The sequence below is a fragment of the Lepisosteus platostomus genome, chromosome 7 (assembly GCF_059453375.1).
Source record: "Lepisosteus platostomus isolate fLepPlt1 chromosome 7, fLepPlt1.hap1, whole genome shotgun sequence".
Classification (NCBI taxonomy): domain Eukaryota; kingdom Metazoa; phylum Chordata; class Actinopteri; order Semionotiformes; family Lepisosteidae; genus Lepisosteus; species Lepisosteus platostomus.
The window spans coordinates 49,692,443-49,714,954 of NC_142617.1; the positions used below are offsets into that span (position 1 = coordinate 49,692,443).

General features: G+C 42.2%; 3 protein-coding genes across 5 annotated transcripts in view; 2 read left to right on the forward strand and 1 right to left on the reverse strand.

Moving 5' to 3' along the window:
* Positions 1–13,867, forward strand: part of rnf111 (ring finger protein 111) — a 50,129-nt gene extending 36,262 nt beyond the window's left edge. Inside the window, exons 7-14 of one of the 2 annotated variants that reach the window (XM_088640984.1) lie at positions 1,823–2,066; positions 5,983–6,352; positions 6,711–6,836; positions 7,248–7,368; positions 7,619–7,699; positions 8,102–8,197; positions 8,597–8,700; positions 9,429–13,867. In XM_088640984.1, the coding sequence (XP_088497110.1) occupies positions 1,823–2,066; positions 5,983–6,352; positions 6,711–6,836; positions 7,248–7,368; positions 7,619–7,699; positions 8,102–8,197; positions 8,597–8,700; positions 9,429–9,546 (1,260 nt within the window). In that variant the 3' untranslated portion in view covers positions 9,547–13,867. The remainder of the gene's footprint in view (positions 1–1,822; positions 2,067–5,982; positions 6,353–6,710; positions 6,837–7,247; positions 7,369–7,618; positions 7,700–8,101; positions 8,198–8,596; positions 8,701–9,428) is intronic. The other variant, XM_088640985.1, reaches the window with a different exon arrangement.
* A 1,513-nt stretch (positions 13,868–15,380) lies between these two features.
* ccnb2 (cyclin B2) lies at positions 15,381–19,560 on the forward strand. The gene is made up of 9 exons (XM_088640993.1): positions 15,381–15,530; positions 15,842–15,952; positions 16,523–16,636; positions 17,311–17,472; positions 17,681–17,839; positions 17,940–18,176; positions 18,287–18,427; positions 18,674–18,784; positions 18,939–19,560. Exons 1-9 carry the CDS (start codon positions 15,507–15,509, stop codon positions 19,047–19,049), a joined length of 1,170 nt encoding a protein of 389 aa, XP_088497119.1. The 5' UTR covers positions 15,381–15,506; the 3' UTR covers positions 19,050–19,560.
* An 89-nt stretch (positions 19,561–19,649) lies between these two features.
* The window catches only part of myo1ea (myosin IEa), a 69,316-nt gene continuing 66,453 nt past the window's right edge, over positions 19,650–22,512 (reverse strand). For both annotated transcript variants that reach the window (XM_088640987.1, XM_088640986.1), the window contains one exon: positions 19,650–22,491. In XM_088640987.1, the coding sequence (XP_088497113.1) occupies positions 22,415–22,491 (77 nt within the window). In that variant the 3' untranslated portion in view covers positions 19,650–22,414. The remainder of the gene's footprint in view (positions 22,492–22,512) is intronic.

Genomic DNA, 22,512 nt, shown 5'->3' on the forward strand with positions numbered 1-22,512 from the left:
GCTGTGTAAGGCAAGTCAGTACAGTTTTCTCCCTTTAATGCAGAATTCTGTCATTTCTTTGTCAGTCAAGCAAATGACTGATATAGCACAAATAAAGCACAAAGTCATTCAGATGAATATGAAAATTATTTATGATGAGCAATTACATTAATTAGGAAATCAGGTCTAATAGTGTTGTTCCTGCCACAGTCTTTACATAGAGTTTTCTTCCAGTTTTTGGTGCATTAAAAGAATTTGCAGAGTGCATGACTACAAGCCTGTGCAGGTACACATTGTTTATTAATGAAGTTGCATGTCTTATAATGTCACTCTGCTCACGAATGCCAAAAGATAAAAATCATATGCAGTGAATAATATTTTAATCTTCATCCAAAAATATTTGCCATCATTGCTTTTTTATAGAATACCACGTGAGATATACAGTGGCCCATTTCAAGTCTAAAAACACTGCACCATTAATTCATTGAAAAATAATAATTTGCCTCAGTTGACAAATAATTTATATTTCAACAAAACTGTTCTAAAGAAAACTGCTGGAAGGTTCTCTGTAAGCCAGACAGAGCCTGTTATGAGATTAACAATTCAAGATACGTATATGAATAATTCAGATTCTGCTAATTGCTGAAGCTGCTGAATTTTATTGTTTACGATGAAACTTTGCTCCCGGATCAATAAGGCTTTTTAAAATGTAATGAATGTAGGCAAAGAGGGGGATGGTGTCTGGAAGTTAGGTTTGGGGCTCTTTTCCTCCTTTATTTAAATGCACTGCTTCAAGACTGCTTTAATAATTCATTTATGGATATGCATTCCAAAATGTGTCAAATTTTTAGCATAGAAAGGAAGTGGTTATGTGTTGAATACATTTGAAGACGTTCCACACTTTGATAAAGTAGCCACAAGCTGCAAATGCCCTCAGCCATTACAGATGCACATACAGTTGTGAGCCATATTGCCAGAATGGGTTATATAGTATGTATAATACATCAAAGTGTTCAGACCTGTTTAAAACAGGACAGATTTCTCCTTGAATGTAAAATAAACCCTCCACTGGTACGACAGTATTTTTTCTCATTCTTTGATTATTTATTATTTTCAGCCTCAGCCTGCCTAAGAGAGAGAACTGATGATGAGCTCTATTGTTACACTGTTTCATATATAAAATCCATGACGTTTTGTATATTGTTGTCTTGAAGCTGAGAGATTCAGTCACTCCAGAGATGAAAGGCAGCCTGGCGATCTGTAGCCCCGTAATGCGCGCTGGCTCGCTTTAGTGTTAAACTTCTGTCTCTGGCGCTGATGGTATCTGAATTTATATATTTTGATTTTAAAAATGTTCTTTAAAAGAGCCCTTAGCACTTGGCCATGGAGGGTTCATTGGCAAGCCTTAGAACTCTGGCTTTTAACAATCCCTGAGCATCAGTTTCTGCAGGAGTTTTCATTTCGCTGGAGATCACTCCTTTTATCCTTTCTGCAGTTCAGGCCCAGTCATAACAGGTTCTTTCTTCAGATATGACCTAGGGAGATGAAATAGGCAAATTATTTCATTAAATAACACCTTAACATACGCAGGAAAGCAGACCTATCGTTTATCATATGCATGGTTTTTCACTTCTATTTTCTTTTGATGTCTATTAATGCTACCCAGCACAAAGAATTGCGTTATTTTATTGCACGGACTTCCACGTTTGCCTTGTACTGTAGCCGTGGAATGACACAGGTAAATAAGTAATGAACTGAAACGATGAACTGTATCTGCTGTACTTCGCTGTGCGTGAGCGTTCATGCCCCGCTGGTGATGAGCTGTGGGACGGGTGCCTTTCAGCAGACCCTGCCTGTGGACTTGAGCAGCAGTGGGGTGAGGAGTCACGGCGGCAGCAGCTTCCACGGGACCTCGGCCTTTGACCCCTGCTGCCCAGGATCCTCCTCTCGGCCGGCGGTGTACGGCTCTCAGGCGGCGGCCGGGCCCAGCCAGCCAGTCTCCGTGGACAGCTATGGCTCTGGAATGGTGGCCCAGCCCCAGCCGCAGCCCCAGCTGTCCTCCTGCAGACATTACCTGCACCCCTCGTGTGAGTATCTCTTCCTTATGTGCACCTGGTTCACACCGCCGGGGGGGGCAGGTTCTTCAGCACAGGCACCCGAACACTTCCTGCGCGAGGCATGTGGAAGACGAGGCATTAATCAATTATCTGGGTCACAAGAACTTGGGAGATCTGCCAGTTAGACACCCAGGTGGGTTATCCTGAGGATCACCGGATGCTGAAAGGTTGGTTCTGGGAATGAGGGCAGCATGACCCTTGACCCTCCAGGCCCACATTGTGTCCACTTCCCTGACCAGTGAGCACGTCAGACCTTTGTGTCACCGAGTGCCATGTGTGCTGATTCGCACTGGTGTCGTGGTGTTGCTCTGAAGGAGCAGGTAGATTCATTGAGCCCCTTGAGCTAAACCAATTTTCTGCCGTTTTCTAAAGAAATTCACCCATTGTGATATGCAGTTAGCTTTGAATGAACTCGTTTTGTCAGATATAGATGTTCAACTCACTTTGGCAGTTACTAACTTTAATGTGTTTGTTTTAGTTCCCTGTGCTACATTTATTTTATGGATCTCGTAAAAAAAAAAACTTCTACACAAACCAGTGTTTTTTCAGTGACGTTCGGCTTTTGTTTCCAAAGGCAGCGTTTTGGCTGTGGAGCCTTCTTCAGGCGTGAAGGCTGAACTCACACTTGAAGAAAGCTCCATAGCCAAAAGTGTCATTTTTCTTTCAGCATGGAATAAACCTTTACCTGTATTTTTGACTATTTCTTGAACAGATCCACCAGATCTGTTTTGGGAGTTTTCTTGCTGAATTAGGCACTGCCGAGTCCTCTGTGAGCATCAGACCCTATGACAGATAAGAGTAGAGGCAATGATGGGTTCTTGACTGGTAGTGCGTTTAAGTAAGGTACTTGCTCGGTTTGGTCCAGTAAAACGCCCTAGTTGTGGAAAAAGTGTACAATCCTACATCGCCTTGAAAAAAGCTATCTAGTTTCCATGCCGCTCAGCCTGACCGCGGTTTGCATTGCCATTGAACTGAACTGGACACTTCCGCTGAACCTCCCCCGCCGCCCCGGCACTCTAGTATCGGCGTGTTCGATTGGCCAGTGTTGTTCGGGTCGTAGCATTCCTTGACCCCATTGGGCGCCCCCTGCCCTTGTTTGCCTAAAAGCCATTTGCGAGGCCGGAGGGGGGACGCGTGGGTAATTGCGCATTTTGGTCGTGGGAAGGTGATCCAAGTGCGCGAGACATGACTTCTGTGGATTCGCCTTGCTTCTGTTTGCCTTTAGCTGGCTATCAAATTTACGCAGGTATGTTTGTTTTGTGCTCTTCAAGTAAACGTAACGAGGGTATTCTACCTTTTCATTTTAAACTGTATAGGTTTTATTAAACTGACGCGTTAGTGCCGCTCTGTTTACCCCGACTGCATTATTAACTTCACAATAAAAATAATCGACTGGGATACCCGTATATAAAGTCGTCACATAAAGTGCTAGTAGATTACAGTTGAGATCGCTTACCTTTTTTTAATGCGAGTAACAGTGTTTCGAAGTAGTGGGGTGGGCTTTAAAAACGCGCGGCGTGTGTAGACATCCACATTGATTGCCTCCCGGACATGGGCTAGGCTTGAGGGAGCGGGGTGTCCCGGGGCCCGTGCATGCTCAGGCAGCCGATGTATTCGCACAGTAATGTCACAGTGGGTGGCAGACTGCGTTCAACCTCTTCATTCCCCGCATGGGGGGAGTTGTGCGGTTCCAAGGGCGACAGAACCGCATTCTCTCAACTTCTGCCTTTGTCAAGTAAGGGCGTTAGAGCATGAGACGATGTACCGTAGTTTCCTTATGGAGTATGAGTGATGTAGGTATATATAGGACATCCATCCGTTTTATAGCCCGCTTTATCCAGTACAGGGCTGGGGATCAGCCGGAGCCTAACCCGGCAAACAACGGGCTCAAGGCAGGGTACACCCTGGACGGGACACCAGTGTATCACGGGACACAAACACTCATGTACAGGATGTACATGTGCACTCGTGTGCGATGTACAGGAAGTGTGATTTTCCGTTTCTGTAAAGGCTTCTTTCGTGGACGTGCTGTGCCTGTCCTCGTTATTGATCACCGAAATAAAGGCTTATAACCCAGATCCTTTAGTAGCATGCGGAGTCCATGAACTGGGTCCCTTTCAGTGCTGCTGTAAAGACTGTTCTGTTAGTATTTAGCAGTAATCTTAAAATATGACATTCCTTGTTTTGGTGTATAAATAATGTCAGTGAAATTAGTCTATACCATTGCATCAGATCTGCCTTTTTGAAATGTTGAGTAAAAATGGGTTGTTTAGGAATTTTCAGGTGTGGTCTGTAGTTATGTTATTTGCATTGTATTAAGTACTCTTTTGTTCACAGTGCCCCATACATCTGCTTAATGGAATATTTAATGGTGTTCCAAATAAGTTTGTGCTTCATTAAAGCTTTAATTATTTTTTTAAATTACACTAATTTTTGTATTACGCTAAGGAATATTAGGCTATAACTAGTTACCTTAATTTAAAAGTTTTGCAAATCGAATGGAGTCTTGCATTCCTACAGAAGTTATAACCAAGGACTGTGACAGAACAAGGACAAACCTAAAATCTATTACTTGAAATATGTAAGTTGATATTTTGAAATGTATTTTAAAGGTTTCGGTGGGGAAGAAAATAGTGTTATATAGGTTGGTTTTGAAGATCTGTTTAAACAAGTTGACTTTCTGTATATACTCCCCTAACAAAACCTAGCACGCTGAAAATATTAGTTATAGGTATTTGGCACTGTCCTGCTTTACATTGTGATTTGACTGCCTGGTCTTTTCGAAACCTGTTTGCAAAGCAACGCAGCATATTTTGTAGGCAGATGCTCCACAAATACGTAATAGCACAACAAAGGACCTACTTTATGCGAATTTGTCATTATGATTTCTAAAATGAGAGGATGCACACTGGGGGCTGGTTAAGCATATATACAAATTTACTCAATTTTCTCCTTTTCCGTGTAGGTTATGTAGGTCAGCAGAATCAGGAGAAAAAGTCTTATTCATGCAGCACAAGATGTTCACCATTTTACTAAGGAATGATACATTAGCAGCAGGGTTGATGGTATTCAGTTTTTCACTTTGCCATTAAAAGAAATATTGCAAAGAGAAGGTCATCTTAAGTGATTGCTCAAGGGGTATTTAAGTTCAAAGGTACAGACTAAAACAACACTCGTTATTATACTTGAGCCAATTTGTAAAGCAAGTAACCCTTTTATGTTTTCCAATGCATGCGCTTGTGTCATAAAGCATCATGGAGTGAGGGTATTTTGTTCTCATTCTTTAGTAGAGGGACAAGTGCAGTTTGGACCTCAACTTGTGTGAAGGCATGGTACAGTGGTATATATAGAAGTCTCCATCTTGCTAGATTTTTGAGTCCCACAGATAACTCTATCTATTTACTTAATTACATTAAAAAATGCTGACATTTTTGCTGGCATGGCATTGTGTGTTTACACCTGGTGCTTAATTAGGTAAGCGTTGCAGATAATAAATGGATTCTATTATTTGCGGATTTACGTCTTTACTTTTTTTCTAATCTAATTGCTTGAATCTGAGCAAGTCTTGGAACTCCTTGTTGGCTGCTGCTGGTATGTACTGTATTGGATACCTGGAGCCCGTTCAAACACCTGCCTGCTCTTAAGGTTATTTCAGTCAGATACATTATTTATCTCATCAACCAATACCAGCTCCCTTCCAGATGTGGCATTCGGAGCATGAAAGCAATAATCGCCATGATGTTTTACAGATCTGATTAATGGGTTCAGGAGGGAGGCAGTAAAAGTCGAGAGCTCTTTGTACTCTTTAATTGTCAGTGGTCATGATTCACCGTTCCGTTGTCATTTATTTTATTTTGTTGGTTTTCTGCCTTCCCCCCCCAAGCAGATGGCCCCCTGGCACGGTCGATTCATCACCAGACGTCTGCCTCGTGCCCCCACTCTCACGGGAACCCCCCTCCCCCGCCACAGCCCCCTCCGCAGCCCGACTACGTCATCCCGCACCCCGTACACCCCTTCCACCCGCCGCTCCCCTCCCACGCGCCGGGTCACGCCGTGGCCCCCGCCCCGCCACCCAGCCTGCCCTCCCACCACCTGCCCAGCTCCGCCGCGCCGCTGCCCCAGCACCTGCCCCCGGAGCACCAGTCCCTGTCGCACCACATCTCCACGCTGGGGCCCTCCGTCCAGAGGCTGCACCCGCAGCACGAGATGCTGCAGAGGTTGGAAGTCCAGCGGCGGAGGATGATGCAGCACCCGACGTAAGTTCTTCTTCCGCCTCTGCCGCCAGAGTTCGCCTTTTTAATACAGGAAGCTCATTTCTCCACAGGCCCCAGCTCGGGGCCTGCCAAACCTTCCCTTGTCACTATACGCTGAAATACAGGCTACCAAAAATACATGACAATCAGGGTGCTTCATATTCCCTTAAAGTACTAAAACCCCAAGTGAGGTCTGAGCGAATTGCAGCAGTTGCATGATTTCTTCATTTCCTGATCATGAGCATTAGGGAGGCAGTCGTTAAACTGGTATAAGGCTTGCCTAGTAGTATAGCCTTGGCAGTTCTGCTGCCCTGTGTTTTACTGCTTTTTAAAACGCAAATCCAATTTGTTCCCGATCCAGGCGAGCACACGAGCGTCCGCCTCCTCACCCCCACAGAATGCACCCCAACTATGGGCACGGACACCACATCCACGTTCCGCAGACGATGTCCACGCACCCGCGGCAGCCAGACCAGAGGGCTGCATGGTAAGTACCCTCTCGATTCCACCGCCTCTTCTCGCCAACGTCCTCGGTTGGAAAAACACAAGATGCCGAGGTTCGTTGTTCCAGCCCGCAGCAGTTTTTGTGTAGTCCACGGTTTGCTTTCAGTAGTTCTTAGTGCCTGGTATTAATGATGTGATGCTTTTGGTGATTTATTTTTTGGAAGGTTGCATACAAAATTACCTGTTCTCCTTTTCAACATGGCCCGCAATAGCAGGGCTGCAATGCTCATGTTGTACACTAATGTTGAAGCAGTCACAGAAGGGTGGGACCGGGGGGGTTTAATCCTAGCAAGTTGTATCCCATTACAAGGCGCTGGAACCGTCTTCTGATGTATGCTGCAAACCAGAGCCAACACTGTCTGACCCTTGTGGTTCTCACTGTTTTCTGCTGCAGGGAGCTGGGAATTGAAGCAGGAGTGACGGTAGCCCCGTACCCCCCAGGACATTTGCACCCACACTTGCCTCACTATCACCCTCCTCCCAGGCTCCACCATTTCCCTATTGTTCCTTTCATGGTGAGTTCCAGGCTGGGCATTTGCACTACGATGTTTCCATCTGCCTTTTGTGCAGTCCTTGGAGGAGTATTGGTTTTGCTGTTGATCAAATCAATCATTTACTTCAAACTCTGGTTTGTAAAAAAGAAAATAATGGTCAAATATGCTGTGCAGCTGATAAAACTTGTAGTTGAGATAGCAGCTTGCAAGCTGACAGTTTTGTTCTGTTTTTTTTTTTGGATTAAATGTAATCATTTCACCTTTTTTGCAGCACACCGGCATGTCTGAAGTGACCTATCCACACATTCGGTATATTTCTTCCAGAATGACAGGATTTGGACGAACATATGAAGTGAGTGTGTTTAAGTTGTATTTAATGTGGTGTAATGCAAGCATGATGCATGAATGTTTTCAATCTTAATAATGAAAAGTGAAGCAAGAGACTCTAGTTACCCAAAGACATCACAGGTATTCCCTCATTGTTCTCTGGTTTACTTTATAGATTCCTGTGAGCGCTTTCTGACAATTGGTCAATTGTGCTGTTAGGCGTCCATGTCGTTTGCCTGCTGAAGCTTGGACTAGATTAGAACCATTATCTCCTGGCTTTGTGATTCAGGAGGAGTGTTGGAATGCTCCCTGCAGTGTTGCTTCCCAGATCTTTCTACATACTTAGTACATTTAAAAGTTCATCATTTTTGCTAAATGCTGTCTCTGCTTGTCTGGTCTGTCTCACACCTGCCATTGTTTCCCACAGGACTTGCTGCATTTAGAAGAGCGGTTAGGAAACGTCAATCGGGGAGCCTCCCAGGGGACAATTGAGAGGTGCACTTACCCACATAAATACAAAAAGGTGAGAACTGCAGGGGAGCCATTTGGCACCCAGGCCCTAGAAATACAAACCTTATGTTATAGTGAGCTGACCACTTGGCTTTAGGTAGTTTGCATAAGATGGCACTTAGTTTTTTCATGTAGGAACTCATTTGTTGTTCACACTGCTGGTTTTGCACTGATCAGGGTCAGGGTTTGGCCCTGTTTGCTAGTTAAAGTCAGCCGGAGCACGCGCACTGCACCCTCGTTTTTATTTTTGAGAGGGATTTTTGAAGGTTTTGGGATAGTTATCCCTGCATGTCTCTTGTAAATTCTTGGGGACTTGATGGGTGTTTTGTTTAGAAAATGGCTCGCACTAAGACTCTGTGAAGGCAGTGGTAAAGCGTGATGCTGAAGGTGCTCGATGTTTTCTTCTCGGCAGAGAAAGCTGCACGGTAAACATGACGACGACGAGGGAGCTGAAGAGGACACCGAAGAGAAATGTACCATCTGTCTTTCTATACTGGAGGAAGGAGAAGACGTCAGGTGAGTGCCACAGCTTCAACAAGCCCCGTTTCTCAACAGCTTGCAGCCTGTCCTTCTGTGTGTAGCCAATACTTAGAGGCTTTAAAGGATCCTTTAAAACCGGAAGTTTGTAGATGTACAAAAAGGGTGTTACAGTGCTCATAACTGGGATATTGCATGTTCTTTCCACCGTTAGTGTGCAGAAGCTGGAATTAATCGATCGTGTAGTGACAAAATGTCTGTGATGCACTTGCCAGGGAGTAATTGATTTTCCGAACACTGTTCGTCTAATATTGCTTGAAATGTTAGCAGCATATAAAAACACAACAAATGCAGTTTTGTCCCAGCGTTCATTTGTTGCACTTTTAATGCCTCTTAGTGTAGAGAAAAGAAACACTGAGAATCTGCAAGTGACATCAGTACCAGATTGGTAGTGATTGCTCATTACAGTTTTCCTTCCCACTGTTCCTGTGCACGTCCTTCTGCCCCCTGGTGTATTAGTGTGAAATTACACCTTGTATTTCAGCATAGGTTTTTCCTTTAGATGGGGCTCTCATTGTACCCTCTTATGAAATACTATTTAAGGCTATGTATTCCAGGATACATTTTAATTTTCCCAATGAGATTTTCTTCCTGTCCATTTGTGGAGTAATTATCAGTGTATGCATAGGGTGATTAGGGACCTATATGGTCAGATGAAGTTGAGGGACTGCATTTCTCATGCGCTTGCTTTCTTCTTGTTCTTTCAGACGTCTTCCCTGTATGCATCTTTTCCACCAACTGTGTGTTGACCAGTGGCTCACCACTAACAAGAAATGTCCAATCTGCAGAGTGGATATAGAGGCCCAGCTGTCTGCTGAAAGTTGATGCTGTTTTCAATTACTTTTTATTTTATCTTTTTTATTTTGTTTTTCTTCAGTACTGCAGTCAACCAAAGATGGCATGAATTACCTGCGTGGGTTCAAATACAAAACAGCATTGAAACCTAGAGTGCCAGCTATGTCCCATAGTACAGATACTGCTAAAAATACATCTTCAGTATAGATTTTAAATTTTATTGTATTTATGAAGCTTTTTTTGTAGCTTTCAATTGTTTTCTTCAGTGTCATTTTATTTTTGCATGGTTCCTTGTAATGCATTTCTTTGCACATGTAATGAAATGGGCTTCACACCCTAAAGACTTGCAGGCAAGAATAGCTGCTCTAGTAAAGTAGCATTTAATTTGATTTTGTTTTGTTTTTTTACACAATGCCTTGCTTTACTGGAATAGAATGTCATTCTCCATTACTAACATTGCAGGATTAATTTAACTGATCATGATATAATTAGTTTATGTATAGAAATTGTGAACAGCTAGTAAAGGAAAAAATGTAAAGCAAAACATTCCTTAATTAGGGAAAAACAAACAGCTGCTGTATAAAAGTCTGTGTACAACATCATGCGGTGTCCATCTAGTGGGAACAATCTGAAAATGCATCACTTATAATTAGGAAATGCATACAGAAGCCTTTTCCTTTCTTCGCTCACCTTTCAATGTTCACCTTCTGCACTTCCTTATTGCATTGGAGAAAAATGAATGTCACTGTATTTTGACTGTTTTTTTCACAGTTAGACCTTTTAAGGCACGTCGTAAACAGTTTTACACACAGTGAAGTGCCCTGTTGAGTGGCGAGGTTGGCCATTGCCAGCAGATTGTACACTTCTGTTTGTATTCACAAGTCTGAATGGACGGACCTTGGGAATTGCCGTTTTGACTTCAAATGTGAAAGGGGTCTGTTGCCAGTTTTCCACAGACTGGTGATAAATTGTTAAATGGAACCCTAGTTTGGCCTGTCTCATTCGTCTCTGTCTGTCTGTGTTGGGGGGGTGGGGGTGGACAAACTGAGTGACACAGCTCCACGGAACGCGGCAGGCCAACAGAGATTGTATTTTTTTAACTGGGTTATTGTTGATTTTTACTTCATCTCTGTAACATTGCAACAAATTCCTTTGCTGCCATGAAGAACTTAACACTAATGGTTTTCCTCAACTAGCTAAATTGCATATACTTGCACATCAATGGTGAAAGACATAAGACAGGAGTCCTGTGAAAGCAAAGTGTCTAGGTAATGTATTTCCGCTCTGATTGCTGAATTTTGAAAATTGTAACATTTTGAATGGAGTGTTGGAATGCAGTACTAATGGCAGGTATCCATGCATTCATAGACTATAATGGCCCTAGGAAGCATTTCCGAGGGATTTATATTAGTTTTAAAAAATAAAGTTAGGTAACTCTTTCCCCTCTTGTCTTTGTGTCTCTTCAACAATGTTTTGTTCAGTATTTTATACATATTCTGAAACCATACAATCTGAACAACAGGGGAGTCGCACACTGTATTGTACAGGCGCTTGGGCCTTGAAACATGCTGGCTTACAGTCTTTCAGTAGTTTCAATGATGTATGTTTTGTGGGCAAATCTAACATGAATACAATAAATGGTTATTTCAGATGAAACTGTAATTGAGGAAAAAGGTTTTGCAGTTCTAATGTTTTTAAATGTTTCCATTATGCTAATGTGGAGTAAATGGAGTATAGAAACCTTTTTGAATTATCTACACCATTTCATTTTTTTGAGAAATTTGCTCAATCTGGATTACACCTATTTATATAATTTCCAACAGTGCTAATATGATATATAATGGTTATATACTTATAGGTTTTTTGTGGTTTTATGTCCCTTGCCTACTTATTGAAGGTTAAATTCAGTGTTTTCAAGTGGTTCTAATAAGCCCTTGTTTTGCAGATTATCTGTGCTTTGTGTAATAAAGAACTAGGTGGAAAAGGAAACAAGATGCAAATCATATTGTTCTCCCACATTTTGTTAGAGAATGTTAATCAAAAGCTACTGAAGATACAAATTTGGAATATGAGGCTATCCTATATTGTATCTTATATGCATCCTATACCATGCAAATACCTCAACTGAAGAGCTAATGTACGAAGCACAATGTCATTATTTAGTATTTTGTACTGCTAAAGAGGTTCTTGATGATCTTAAAATGGTAGAAATGTGAATGAATGTACCAATACTAAAGTAGGTGCATAAGAGGTATAGGTCTGTATTGATAATTTTATAGCACTTTTTTTACAGGTTAGTTTTTAAGTAGAAAACAAACTCATTTTTCTAAATTAAAAGTAAAAAAAACACATTTAAATATCTTGTAAGAGCTCTTACCATCCTGAAAGATTTGTAACTTTTAACATCTTCAGTAAATTGCTTCAGTTAATGACCAACCCTGGTACTTAAGAGCTACAGGATGTTGGCACTTTCATTTCAAGTGATCTGTGAGCATACTTAACTGAGCAAATACAGTGCCCTCAAAATCGTGATCAAAAGGAATTGGTCAGCCCCAAGTGCTTAGAAATCAAGGAGTGCCTGTTCTGAAAAAACTTGTATTCTGGCACTCCAGGACCAGGGTTGGCCACTTTATATATAGTGGTAAGTGTAGCTGGATCTAAATTGTGGTTATACTTGACCAAATTATGAACAATGTGAGTTGCTATGTTGCAGAAGATATGGTTGCTGTTGGATCCAGCTAAAGAAACTAAACCAGTTTAAATCGCACAGGCGAAGAAGGCTCCACAGCCGAAACATTGTTCTGCTTTTCTTCTCTTTTAAACTGCAAGGGAACAAGTAGAAGATTATTCCATGCTGAAATTCTGGCCTTAAAGAACGGACCAGTGCTGCGATGCTATAGAAAAACTAAATCTGGAGGAGACTGTTACCGGAAAGAAGTCATTAAAATCATGAGAGGGAGTAGTAAAAGTCCGACAGTGTAGGATAAAATAGGGAAATGCAGAACTGGGGTTAGAGGACATTGTTAAAAGATTTTTTTAAATTCAGAGAATAATCCTATGCTGCTGAACCAGATTGTCCAGGATGCTTCGAACGAAAGCTAGAGGAGATGGAGCCAATAAGTAGTAACTAAACAAGCATTACTACAAAGGAGGGAATCCATTCTCATGTTTTTCTGCCATTACAGAGGTCTTCTGTTGAAACTATCCTAAAGCGTAAGAAGGTTCAAAGCAGAAGAAGGACTTTCAGCCCACCTACTCATTTGGTAGTGATCTGAGGATCTTTTCCAGCCACTGCCTGAAGGAAGCCAGTTCATGCAATATGGCTTGACAACTTGTTGTGGACTCAAAGCTGTAAAAGTGTCTTGTTCTTCATTTTAAATGCACTTCTGTGTATTTAAAACCTAATACATGTTTGCTCTGGTTTATGATTCCCTGGAGGTTCTGAAGCCCTGTGTTGAGTTAATGACATTCCCTACCTCTAAGGATTATAAATGAGTCAGCTTTCCTCAGTCTTTTCTATTAACAACAGCATGTTAGTAACTCATTGCTCCGAATTTCAAGGATAATACTGAGTCTGTGGCATGCCCAGGATTTGATCCAGGAATCTACCTGCTCACAAACTCTTGACCTTAGCAACTGGGTTGCTTTGCCCACACATTATACCTAATAATCTTCTAAGAATCCTATAGAATTAAGAATTGGACATAACTAGTATGAAAAGTAACTATATATACTTTGGCTATATTCAAATACTTGTGTGAAACAACTGACCCTGTATAAAAAGAGAAGATGCACTTCTGAGGCCCATGTTTGGGTCATTATTCTTATACTCTCCTAAGCATTTCTCTAATCCATTTGACACCTTTTTATTTATATCGCCAACTAGTTGATGATAGTACTGCTTCTGCAATAGTGATAAATCTACACATTTCCCCACGATACAGTTTATAGGAATGAGTTCACATAAGAGGAGGTAGGGTAGTTAACATACTTCACAGCAAATAGTCAAATTCCAGTTCTGCTTTAATAAGAAAAGCCAAATTCATTGTCCCATGTATTTAAGGGACAATATGGAGAACGATCTATCCCTTTAATTTTACACGCACTGAGATTTAACTGGCCTGAAGCGAAGCTTTGACTCTTAAAGGCAGGTCATTCTCAGGTGTTACAATAACAATTTAAAAGTGGTTGGGAACTGCAGCCAGACAGTGCCGTAATGTGAAAAAAACATTATCGTCCATCCATTTTTCACTGTAATTGTTGTTGGTGTGAAACTTAAACATGTAATGTATGCTTTTTCCATCTGTTCGTTTGTATGTCTTTTGCCAATAAATCCAACATGTATCACTCATTTGGTTATAAGGGTCAGTACCTGAATCTCAGATCAGTCAAAAGCACCTTTAATGTGCATTGCCATTGCATTGCCAGCTGCCATGTCACCCTGCAACTCACAACTAGCAGCCCACTGGAGCTCAGCAGATGTGAGCCTGGTCAGTACCTGGATGGGAGACCTCCTGGGAAAAAGCTAAGGTTGCTGCAGGAAGAGGTGTTAGTGGGGCCACGAGGGGGCACTCACTCTGTGGTCTGTGTGGGTCCTAATGCCCCAGTATAGCGGTGCAGACAGTATAGTGTACAAAGGTGCCGTCCTTCAGATGAGATGTAAAACTGAGGTCCTTACTCTCTGTGGTCGTTAAAAATCCCAGGGTGTTTCTCAAAAATGGTAGGGGTGTAACCCTGGCATCCTGACCCTTAATATAATACATTATAATGTATAATATAATAATTAACATATTGGCGCTTACCAATCATGGCCTCCTAATAATCCCCATCTATGAATTGGCTTCATCACTCTGTTCTCCTCCCCACTGATAGCTGATGTGTGGTGAGTGTACTGGTGCACTATGGCTGCCGTTGCATCATCTTAGTGGGGCTACACATTGGTGGTGGAGATGGGGAGTCCCCATTACCTGTAAAGCAATTTGAGTGAAGTGTCCAGAAAAGCACTATATAAGTGTAAGCAATTATTATTATTGATCATTGACATGACAGCAGTGTTTTATAATATTGGCTTATGAGACCCATCCGTGGCTCCCTACTACACCTCTTACCTACACCTCAATACTAATAATAGATACTTTATTGATCCTGTGAGGGAAATTGCAGAATAATAAAATAAGTATTATCGATCTGTATAGACGACTGGCGAAATCAACTAAAATCCATCACAGACTGGAACAGCAACTCAAATCTGCGCCTAGTAAAACGAAACGGACCCAGAAGGCTCTACAGACTACTCGGACACAGGAGGACGGGTAGAGGAACCAGAATACATTACATGAACACTTCCAGAAAACAAGATGTAACAGGGTAGAGGTAATTGTACATAATATAGATGAGTAATTGGGTGATAGACGTGATTATTTCCATATCCCTTTTTGTTTGCTAAAAAAGAGGCGATTTGCGGAAATCACTCATTGGTTTAATATTTAATATCTTGGTGACACGCATACACATCAATATAAAATTTCGTATATTGTTATCAGGCTACCCAAGAAAAAAAACATCAATTCCCAGAGTGCATTGTGAACTCAATGCTAAACTCCGGGCACAAAAGTTGGCGCATGCTTGATTTTCTATTTTACTTTTACTTAAACGGGGGGGGGGGGGGGGGACTGGTGAATAAAACGGCTGATACATCATAAAACAAAAAAGGAATCATTTGATTTAATTGCGGAGAATATGTTAGGAACATAAACAATTCATTTTTTGGTTGCCGCGGTAACGCATTCAGGCCCCTTGTTTGTCAGCCAATAGAAACCATCCGCCTCGTGAGCTCCTGCCCAATGGGAGCGCGCGGAGCGGTATTTGAATGGTGAAGTGGTGCCCAGTCTACAAGCGCAGTGGCGAGTGGAGTATTTGCGGTGTACATTTGTTGGTCGTCGGCTGTAGCTTCTTTTTAAAGGCTCTTTAATTTAACGTTTTTCTTCAGAATGGCTCTGGTAAACCGGGGAATTGTAAGTACAATTTATTAGTTCTTTCAGCATTCCACGCTTTCCGGAGAGCCTAGGTCAGCAGCTTGTAATGTCCTTTTCGTGAAGGAGAAGAAATGAAGCTCTTATCTGTAATATGCAATTAGCCAGCAGTTTAGTTGTCTTGCAGCTTAACTATTAAATGTAGAACTGAAATTGTAACGTACTCATTTTCAGAGGTTTGAGACATAACCCCTATCTAATTAGTTTAGGTTACCTTTAGCGTCGCCTCCGTGCTTTTGTGCGGTGCTGAGTTCTCTACTCCCGGGTTCTGACTTGCTTTTCTTTACGAGCAGCATATCAGGAATGCCGAAAACGCGGTCCCAGTGGGTAAAACTGCAGCTGGGACGAAACGGCCAGTCCTAGGCGAGATCTCCAACTTCTCTACCAGGGGAGGCCCAGTCAAGGTACTGTTGTAGCTGCGCTTTCGGGTTCTGAGCTGGGATCTGTATTTGCCGGAGCGTGTTCAAAACGGATAATCACCCCTCCTTCCGAGTGAATTGAAGCTGGGGTGGCCTCTGTCTGGCGGTTTCATCTAGTGTTTAGTTTTAATATGCACCCCTTGATATACAGCTGGGTATCTTAATGGAACAACTCTGAAGTATTTCCCCCTAAGGGTATAGAAGCAGTATCTTGTGTGTCTGTGCCCTATCCACTGCTGCCCAGTGCTTCTTCCACAGTGTTGAGTGTTTGCTCAAGACAGGGGTGCACAGCTGTAGTCCTGAAGGGCCAGATGGCTCAAATGGAAGTGTGTGTGTGTGGGGGGGAGGACTCTAGTTTGGAGCTTTGCCAATTTAGAGCCTTAAGTGTGCTGGGCAGGAGTTGTGATTATTTGGGCTAGATGGGGGACAACTGGTCTACTTTTGTTTTGGTGTTGCATTAGGTACCATGAAAATACAATTTTGTAATATTGAGCATTGCTATGTTGCTGGTTTTGAAGAGTGCTTTGTTCCAAACCCTCTTTCTATGAACTGTAGAAAAATGACACCCTGAAGTCCCATGTGGTCAAGCAGTCAAAGCCAGTGAAGCCTAAGCAGCAGGATGAAGTGACTGTGCAGCCCAAACCAGGTCCAGTGGTGCCTGAAGTCCCAGTAAGTGACAGGGTTGTTTAATGTTTTGTCACAGAAATGACTGCATTGTACCTTTTGCAAGCATCTAGTCCCTTATGGCTACAGGTGGATTAGACGTGCTGCAAGCTTCTGTTGGGGAAGCTTTTTTTTTTTTTTTTTTTTTAAGCGAGTCCACAAACCTGAACCATTGGTATGATTGCAAAACATCCACAGTTGGGGGAATTGACTGAGTGTCGCAGGCTACCAATGTGTATGTATTGTAAGCAATACAAGCTGTACACGGTTCTCTCCATGATCGAGTGTGATTCACTTGGGCTGATCTGCCAATTTTCCTGAAGAGCTTTGACATGCACTTGCCTGCACTCTGGTGCACAAGGCATATCCCCTGGCATCCTGCCCTTGCAGGAACTGTTGCATGGGGACAAGCCCTGCTGGGTCAAGATATACCTGCATTAACTACATGTAGACCATTGCTGTTTGTCATGAATGGTGAAGTTTTGTAGTGTCTAGTAAATGGTACTAGAAACTCCCTAATAGGACTTCAAAGTGCCTCATTATTTTGAAACTGGTGGGGGAGGGATTCTTCAGACAACTCTGTAGTTCTAAGATCAAATGTAGCCACTGTGCTGGCTCTGCCTGCTCTTTTTACTGAAAGACTTGCATACTGTGCTGATGACTGGCTTTACATACTTCAGGTTGTTCCTTGCATGGATGTCTCGATGAAAGAGGAAGAGCTGTGCCAGGCTTTTTCTGAGGCTATGTTGGATATAGAAGACATTGATGCCTTGGATGGTGAACATCCCCAGCTGTGTTCTGAATATGTGAAGGACATCTATGTGTACTTAAAGCAAATTGAGGTAAAAATTATAACCTTGTTAATCCTGATTCACTAACTTATTTCTGCTGCTTGTTGGCTATTCATCTCATCTTTTCTTGCTGGATCTGAGAAACTAAGCATGACTGGGCCTTCAGGGAAACTGTGCTTCAGTGACTGGGCATCCTGTATCTAAAGGACCCACAAGTGCCTTTATAAGTTAATCTTTCCTTTTTTTTTCTTTACTGCAGCTCCAGCAGGCTATCCGCCCCAGGTATCTTGAGGGCTGTGAGATTAATGAAAGAATGCGGGCCCTCTTGGTTGACTGGCTCATTCAGGTGCACTGCAGGTTTCACCTGCTGCAGGAGACTCTGTACATGACTGTTGCTATTCTTGACCGATTTCTCCAAGTAAGCAGCTTTTTTTTTTTTTTGCTAAGATGGTCAGCCCTTCTAAATTCTATGTTGAGTGAGTATCCTCAAATGTAACCTTTTGGTTTTTCCCCTAAAGGTACAACCTGTCTCCAGGAAAAAGCTTCAGCTGGTTGGCGTTACTGCCATGTTAATTGCTGCCAAGTATGAAGAAATGTACGCCCCAGAGATTGGAGACTTTGTCTACATCACGGATAATGCTTTCTCTAAAGCACAGATCCGGCAAATGGAAATGCTGATCCTGAAAGAGCTGAATTTTGAACTGGGTCGTCCTCTGCCCCTTCACTTCCTAAGGAGGGCATCAAAGGCTGGCAATGTAATTACCTTCCACTTGGCCCTGAAATGCACAAACCTCCTCGGTGCAATGCGTTTCTTCTTTGGCTGTATTTCTCCCTCCTAGTATGTAACTGCTTTGTCATTTCCAAGGCTGATGCAGAGAAACACACTCTTGCCAAGTACTTCATGGAGCTGACCCTGATGGATTATGACATGGTGCATTACCACCCTTCTGAAGTGGCAGCTGCTGCACTCTTCCTCTCCCAGACTGTGCTGGATGGTAGTAGCTGGGTATGTTTTTGTTAATCTTTTGTATTTGCACTACTATAATATCGAAGCAAAGGTTACTTCCACAAACCCTAAGTGATGTAAGTGCTAGAGTGTGAGATCCTTTCCAATGTACATGCTCTGCTTAATCTGTAAAGCAGATATGCAGTGACAAAACTGCATGTTTGATCCTCTGTCACTAACTATGAATGGCTTGTATACACTTCTGGATTCTTGGCAATGCTTAAGAGCGGCAGGTATCTCTTCCAGACCACAACGCAGCGCCATTATGCTGGTTATTCCGAAGAGAATCTCAAGACCATTATGCAGCACCTTGCCAAGAATGTGGTGAGGCTTAACAATGGGCTTACCAAGCACACTGTAAGTTTCTTTCCTATCCTTGTCACAAACTAGGATTCTAATGTACTTTCCACTTCATGCTATTGTTACTGTAGACCTAAACTAAGTATATTGTGGGCTTGAAACCTGAGGATCTGAACTCCTCACTGAGCTGGGTTTCTTCTTTCCTGTACAGGCGATCAAGAACAAATATGCCAGCAGCAAGCTGCTGAGGATAAGCACCATTCCACAGCTCCGGTCCTCCACCATCCAGGACATGGCTGCACCCCTGTTGGAGAATTCTTAATACAACTTCTTGTCTTATGGACTTCTGAACTGTTGCACTTTTGTTTTTAAACTCCAACCTGTGGAAGATTTGTGCTGCTTCAATCTTTAACTTGTTTTTTTTTCCTACAGGATTTTTTAAATTTTATAAGTTGATTTGACTCCCTGCTGTTCCCACCTACCATTTTAGCTTAAGAAATTTTAATCTAGTCTCCTTGAGATAGTTTATTTAATACTTTTATTTTATTTAAGCCTTGAATTGGTGTCCTGATGCTTTGAGTGTGGCCTGTGCCTCCTCTTTTCTTGGTCTCCATGAAACAATTTCAGAACCTTAAGGTTAAGCTACAGTGAGGGGAGGACAATTGGTTAATCTTGCTCATCTAGTAGCTTCTTTATTGGAAGGGGGGGAGGTTAACATTGAGACTAGACTGGTCAGTTTTTCAACAGCCTGCTACTTTCCCTCTAGTGGAGCTAGGACTTGATTTCAATTTTGTAAAATTGTATTTTTAATAAAGTGTTAATATAAATATCAATCTCTTGTTATTTGGTAATTATAGTGATTTTTCAATAGACATGTTTGCTTTTTTTTATTGGCATTCCACAAATGTTACAAACCAGTCAGTGGAACTTATTGGTTTTATTCCTGATTTCACCAGGTGCAGAGTGATCCTGCACAAGGGTGAAGCACCACCTTTTAGCTCAAAGGAGTAATTGAGTACCAACTTCATTTTCACCAACAAAGCAAAGTTATCAAGAATTGCAGATGAGTACAATACATTCATATACATATCTAGTATTAAAGCAAACTGATTTAAAATGTACATGTAAAAAGACCTAGTTATTTACATATTAGGCATAAGTAATATGGGCCAGCCATATTAAAGAAACTCAAAAGGCACTTCTGGCACCATTGTGGGCTTCCAGCAGGGTTGCACTGTCATTTTAAAACATCTGCACCATTTGGCAGCTTAGTCTTGGAAGATGTTATCCCAACTTAATGCCACAGGCATTTGTCATCCTTGTAAACCAGTGGTCAAAAGCTGGTATACCCTCAGTGCATTACAATTTTCCCAAAGCTGTAAAGATGGATTTACCTGGCCCTTCTTGCCTCTTATGAGAGAGGAATTGGAGACCCTAGTGTGTGTCTATACTTGGTATTTATGAGTGGATATTGCAATACCCTTCTAGTTAGTAATGGGGTTACGGAGCTTGAGTAGATTTTATATATTGCTTGATGTGCACCTTGGTCTAAACTAGCCAAAGATCTGATGCTCTTGAATGGTTAATGCATGAACCCTTTGAACAGGATTTAACTTGAAGACCCCCACAGCCTTGTTGGTTGGTCTCTAGGGTAGCTAAAACTGAATTGAGGTGTAATGGTATAACAAGGCCTGCAAGAAGGCACTTATAGCACAAGGTTGATGTACAAAGTCCTCAAATGTACCTCCTAACTTTTAAAAGTCCAGAGAGTTAGGCTGCAATTTCATACCAATTGACTTACAGCTTTGATTTACAAACTCATCAGTGAGTTTATAACTGCCTGAACTCCCAAGCAGTGAAAATGTAATGGTTAATGAGTGTCTGTTTTCTTATTACTGCTTAACAAATGACAAGTGAGGGGAGGAACATTGACATTCATGCTCTGCCACCATCTGGAGATGATAGTGGTCTCTGGCTGAAACTACAGTCCCAGCTCAGCTGCATGATCTCTTCCCCCCCACACTTCATTCCTCAAAGTGGACCAAGGAATAAAAAAACAACAGATTTAAAAGGCCTGTATTAAATACACATTTTTTCCCCCACTATCCTTCACATAAATGTTAAACTTTTACTTTTTTCAGACATGTCAACCAAAGCCAAGCCCTTTTTTGAATTGCTCACATAATGCCCTATTGGACAATACTTTCCATACTATTGACACCACAACTGGTGTTTAACAGGCAGTGGCAGGTTGAATAAAGTGCTTTAACATAGACTGTAAAGTTGCTGTCCTGTTCCTCCTCTTAATGTGACGGGGTTGCTCCTTCCTAGCGCAGCCCATCCCACTACACTGTTATCATATGCCCCAGGGGCTGCTGGGAAAAAGCCACTCTTTGAACAGCAGGTGTCCCTGGCCATGGCTGGGAATGGGAAACCCCTGCCATATTGGTGGAGGAAGGCTTGCTGGAGATAGACGCAGCCTAGGGGGGCTGCTGCAGTGGATCATGGAGGAAGGAGAGGCGATATGTCTGCATCAGTTTGTTTCTGGGAAGGGCAAAAGCCCTGTTTTAAAACTACTCAAAAGATTAGTGATTACAAGCTTGATGTCTCTTTTAATGACTAAAGTAACGTCATCAATCTTGATAAGGGCTGGTCTTCTAAAACATTTATTAATTTAACATGCTATTATTTCTGTGCACTTTACTGTTTGTCATACCTATTTATCATATGTGATTTTGTGAGATGGGTTTTTATATGTACAGTTCAAGTCTCATATCCTTTATTGGTTGTGTGCTACCCAGGGACTACCGATGTAGCTTGTTAGCCAACTGTGGTGTAGCTGAAGAGCTGTGCTCTGTCATCAAACAGAACTAATATAGAAAGACTCTGCTGGAGATACAGAAAGCTGGCTGCTTTCAGGACCTCCACCCCCCTGCCTGTAAGGATTAGGCCAGTGTGATGTGCCCTACAGCACAGGTTACACCAGACCCACAGCAGAGCTTGTGAGCGAAATGCATGTTTCTTTTCCCCTGTATATGCACCTTAACATAGGTGCAATGTGACGCAGTCTTATCCTCACCTCAATTCAGGCAGGAGCAAGTGACCACAGCTAACAATCACCAACATTATGGTACAAGGGCTGGTAGAATATAGATCAACTCTTACTTTTGGATAGGCAATACTATTTATAAAAAAATCAGTTTAGCAGCAAATATTCCCTCTGACTTTACTTCTCCAAAAAAAAAAGAAAAAATGGCCTGGGATAAAAACTAGACTTTAAAACAATTAGAACACAAAGAATTTAACCTGCATTCAGTGACTCGAAATAGGCACCTACCTCTCCAACAGTTACAAGAACCCCCTTAACAGATAAAAAGATTGCTTGGTCCCAGATAACACGTGAACTTCATATTTTCAATAAAATAACTATAGATACCTTCATTATATTTGAAAAGGAAAAAAAACAAACGAAGAAAGCTATAAATACAATAAATAGTTTTGTTCAGTGCTCACATGGTTTGTGTAGCTATCATCAGCTGCAGAGGAAAATAATTTTAAAAAAAACGCGGCCTCATTCAAGTCCCCAGATTGATATTGGTGGCTGGTCCATCACTAGGGTCACAGTATTTAACGGAGAAGACCGTGGCCGGTCTTCAGCTGCAGGGGCTCCCTGCTCGCGGCGCGGCTCTACAGCTTGCTGACGTAATTGTTGGGGAACAGGCCTTGCTTCCCTCGCAGTCTCCCCGTCCACCAGCCCGACGCGTCTGCTCGGAGAGACAGAGAGG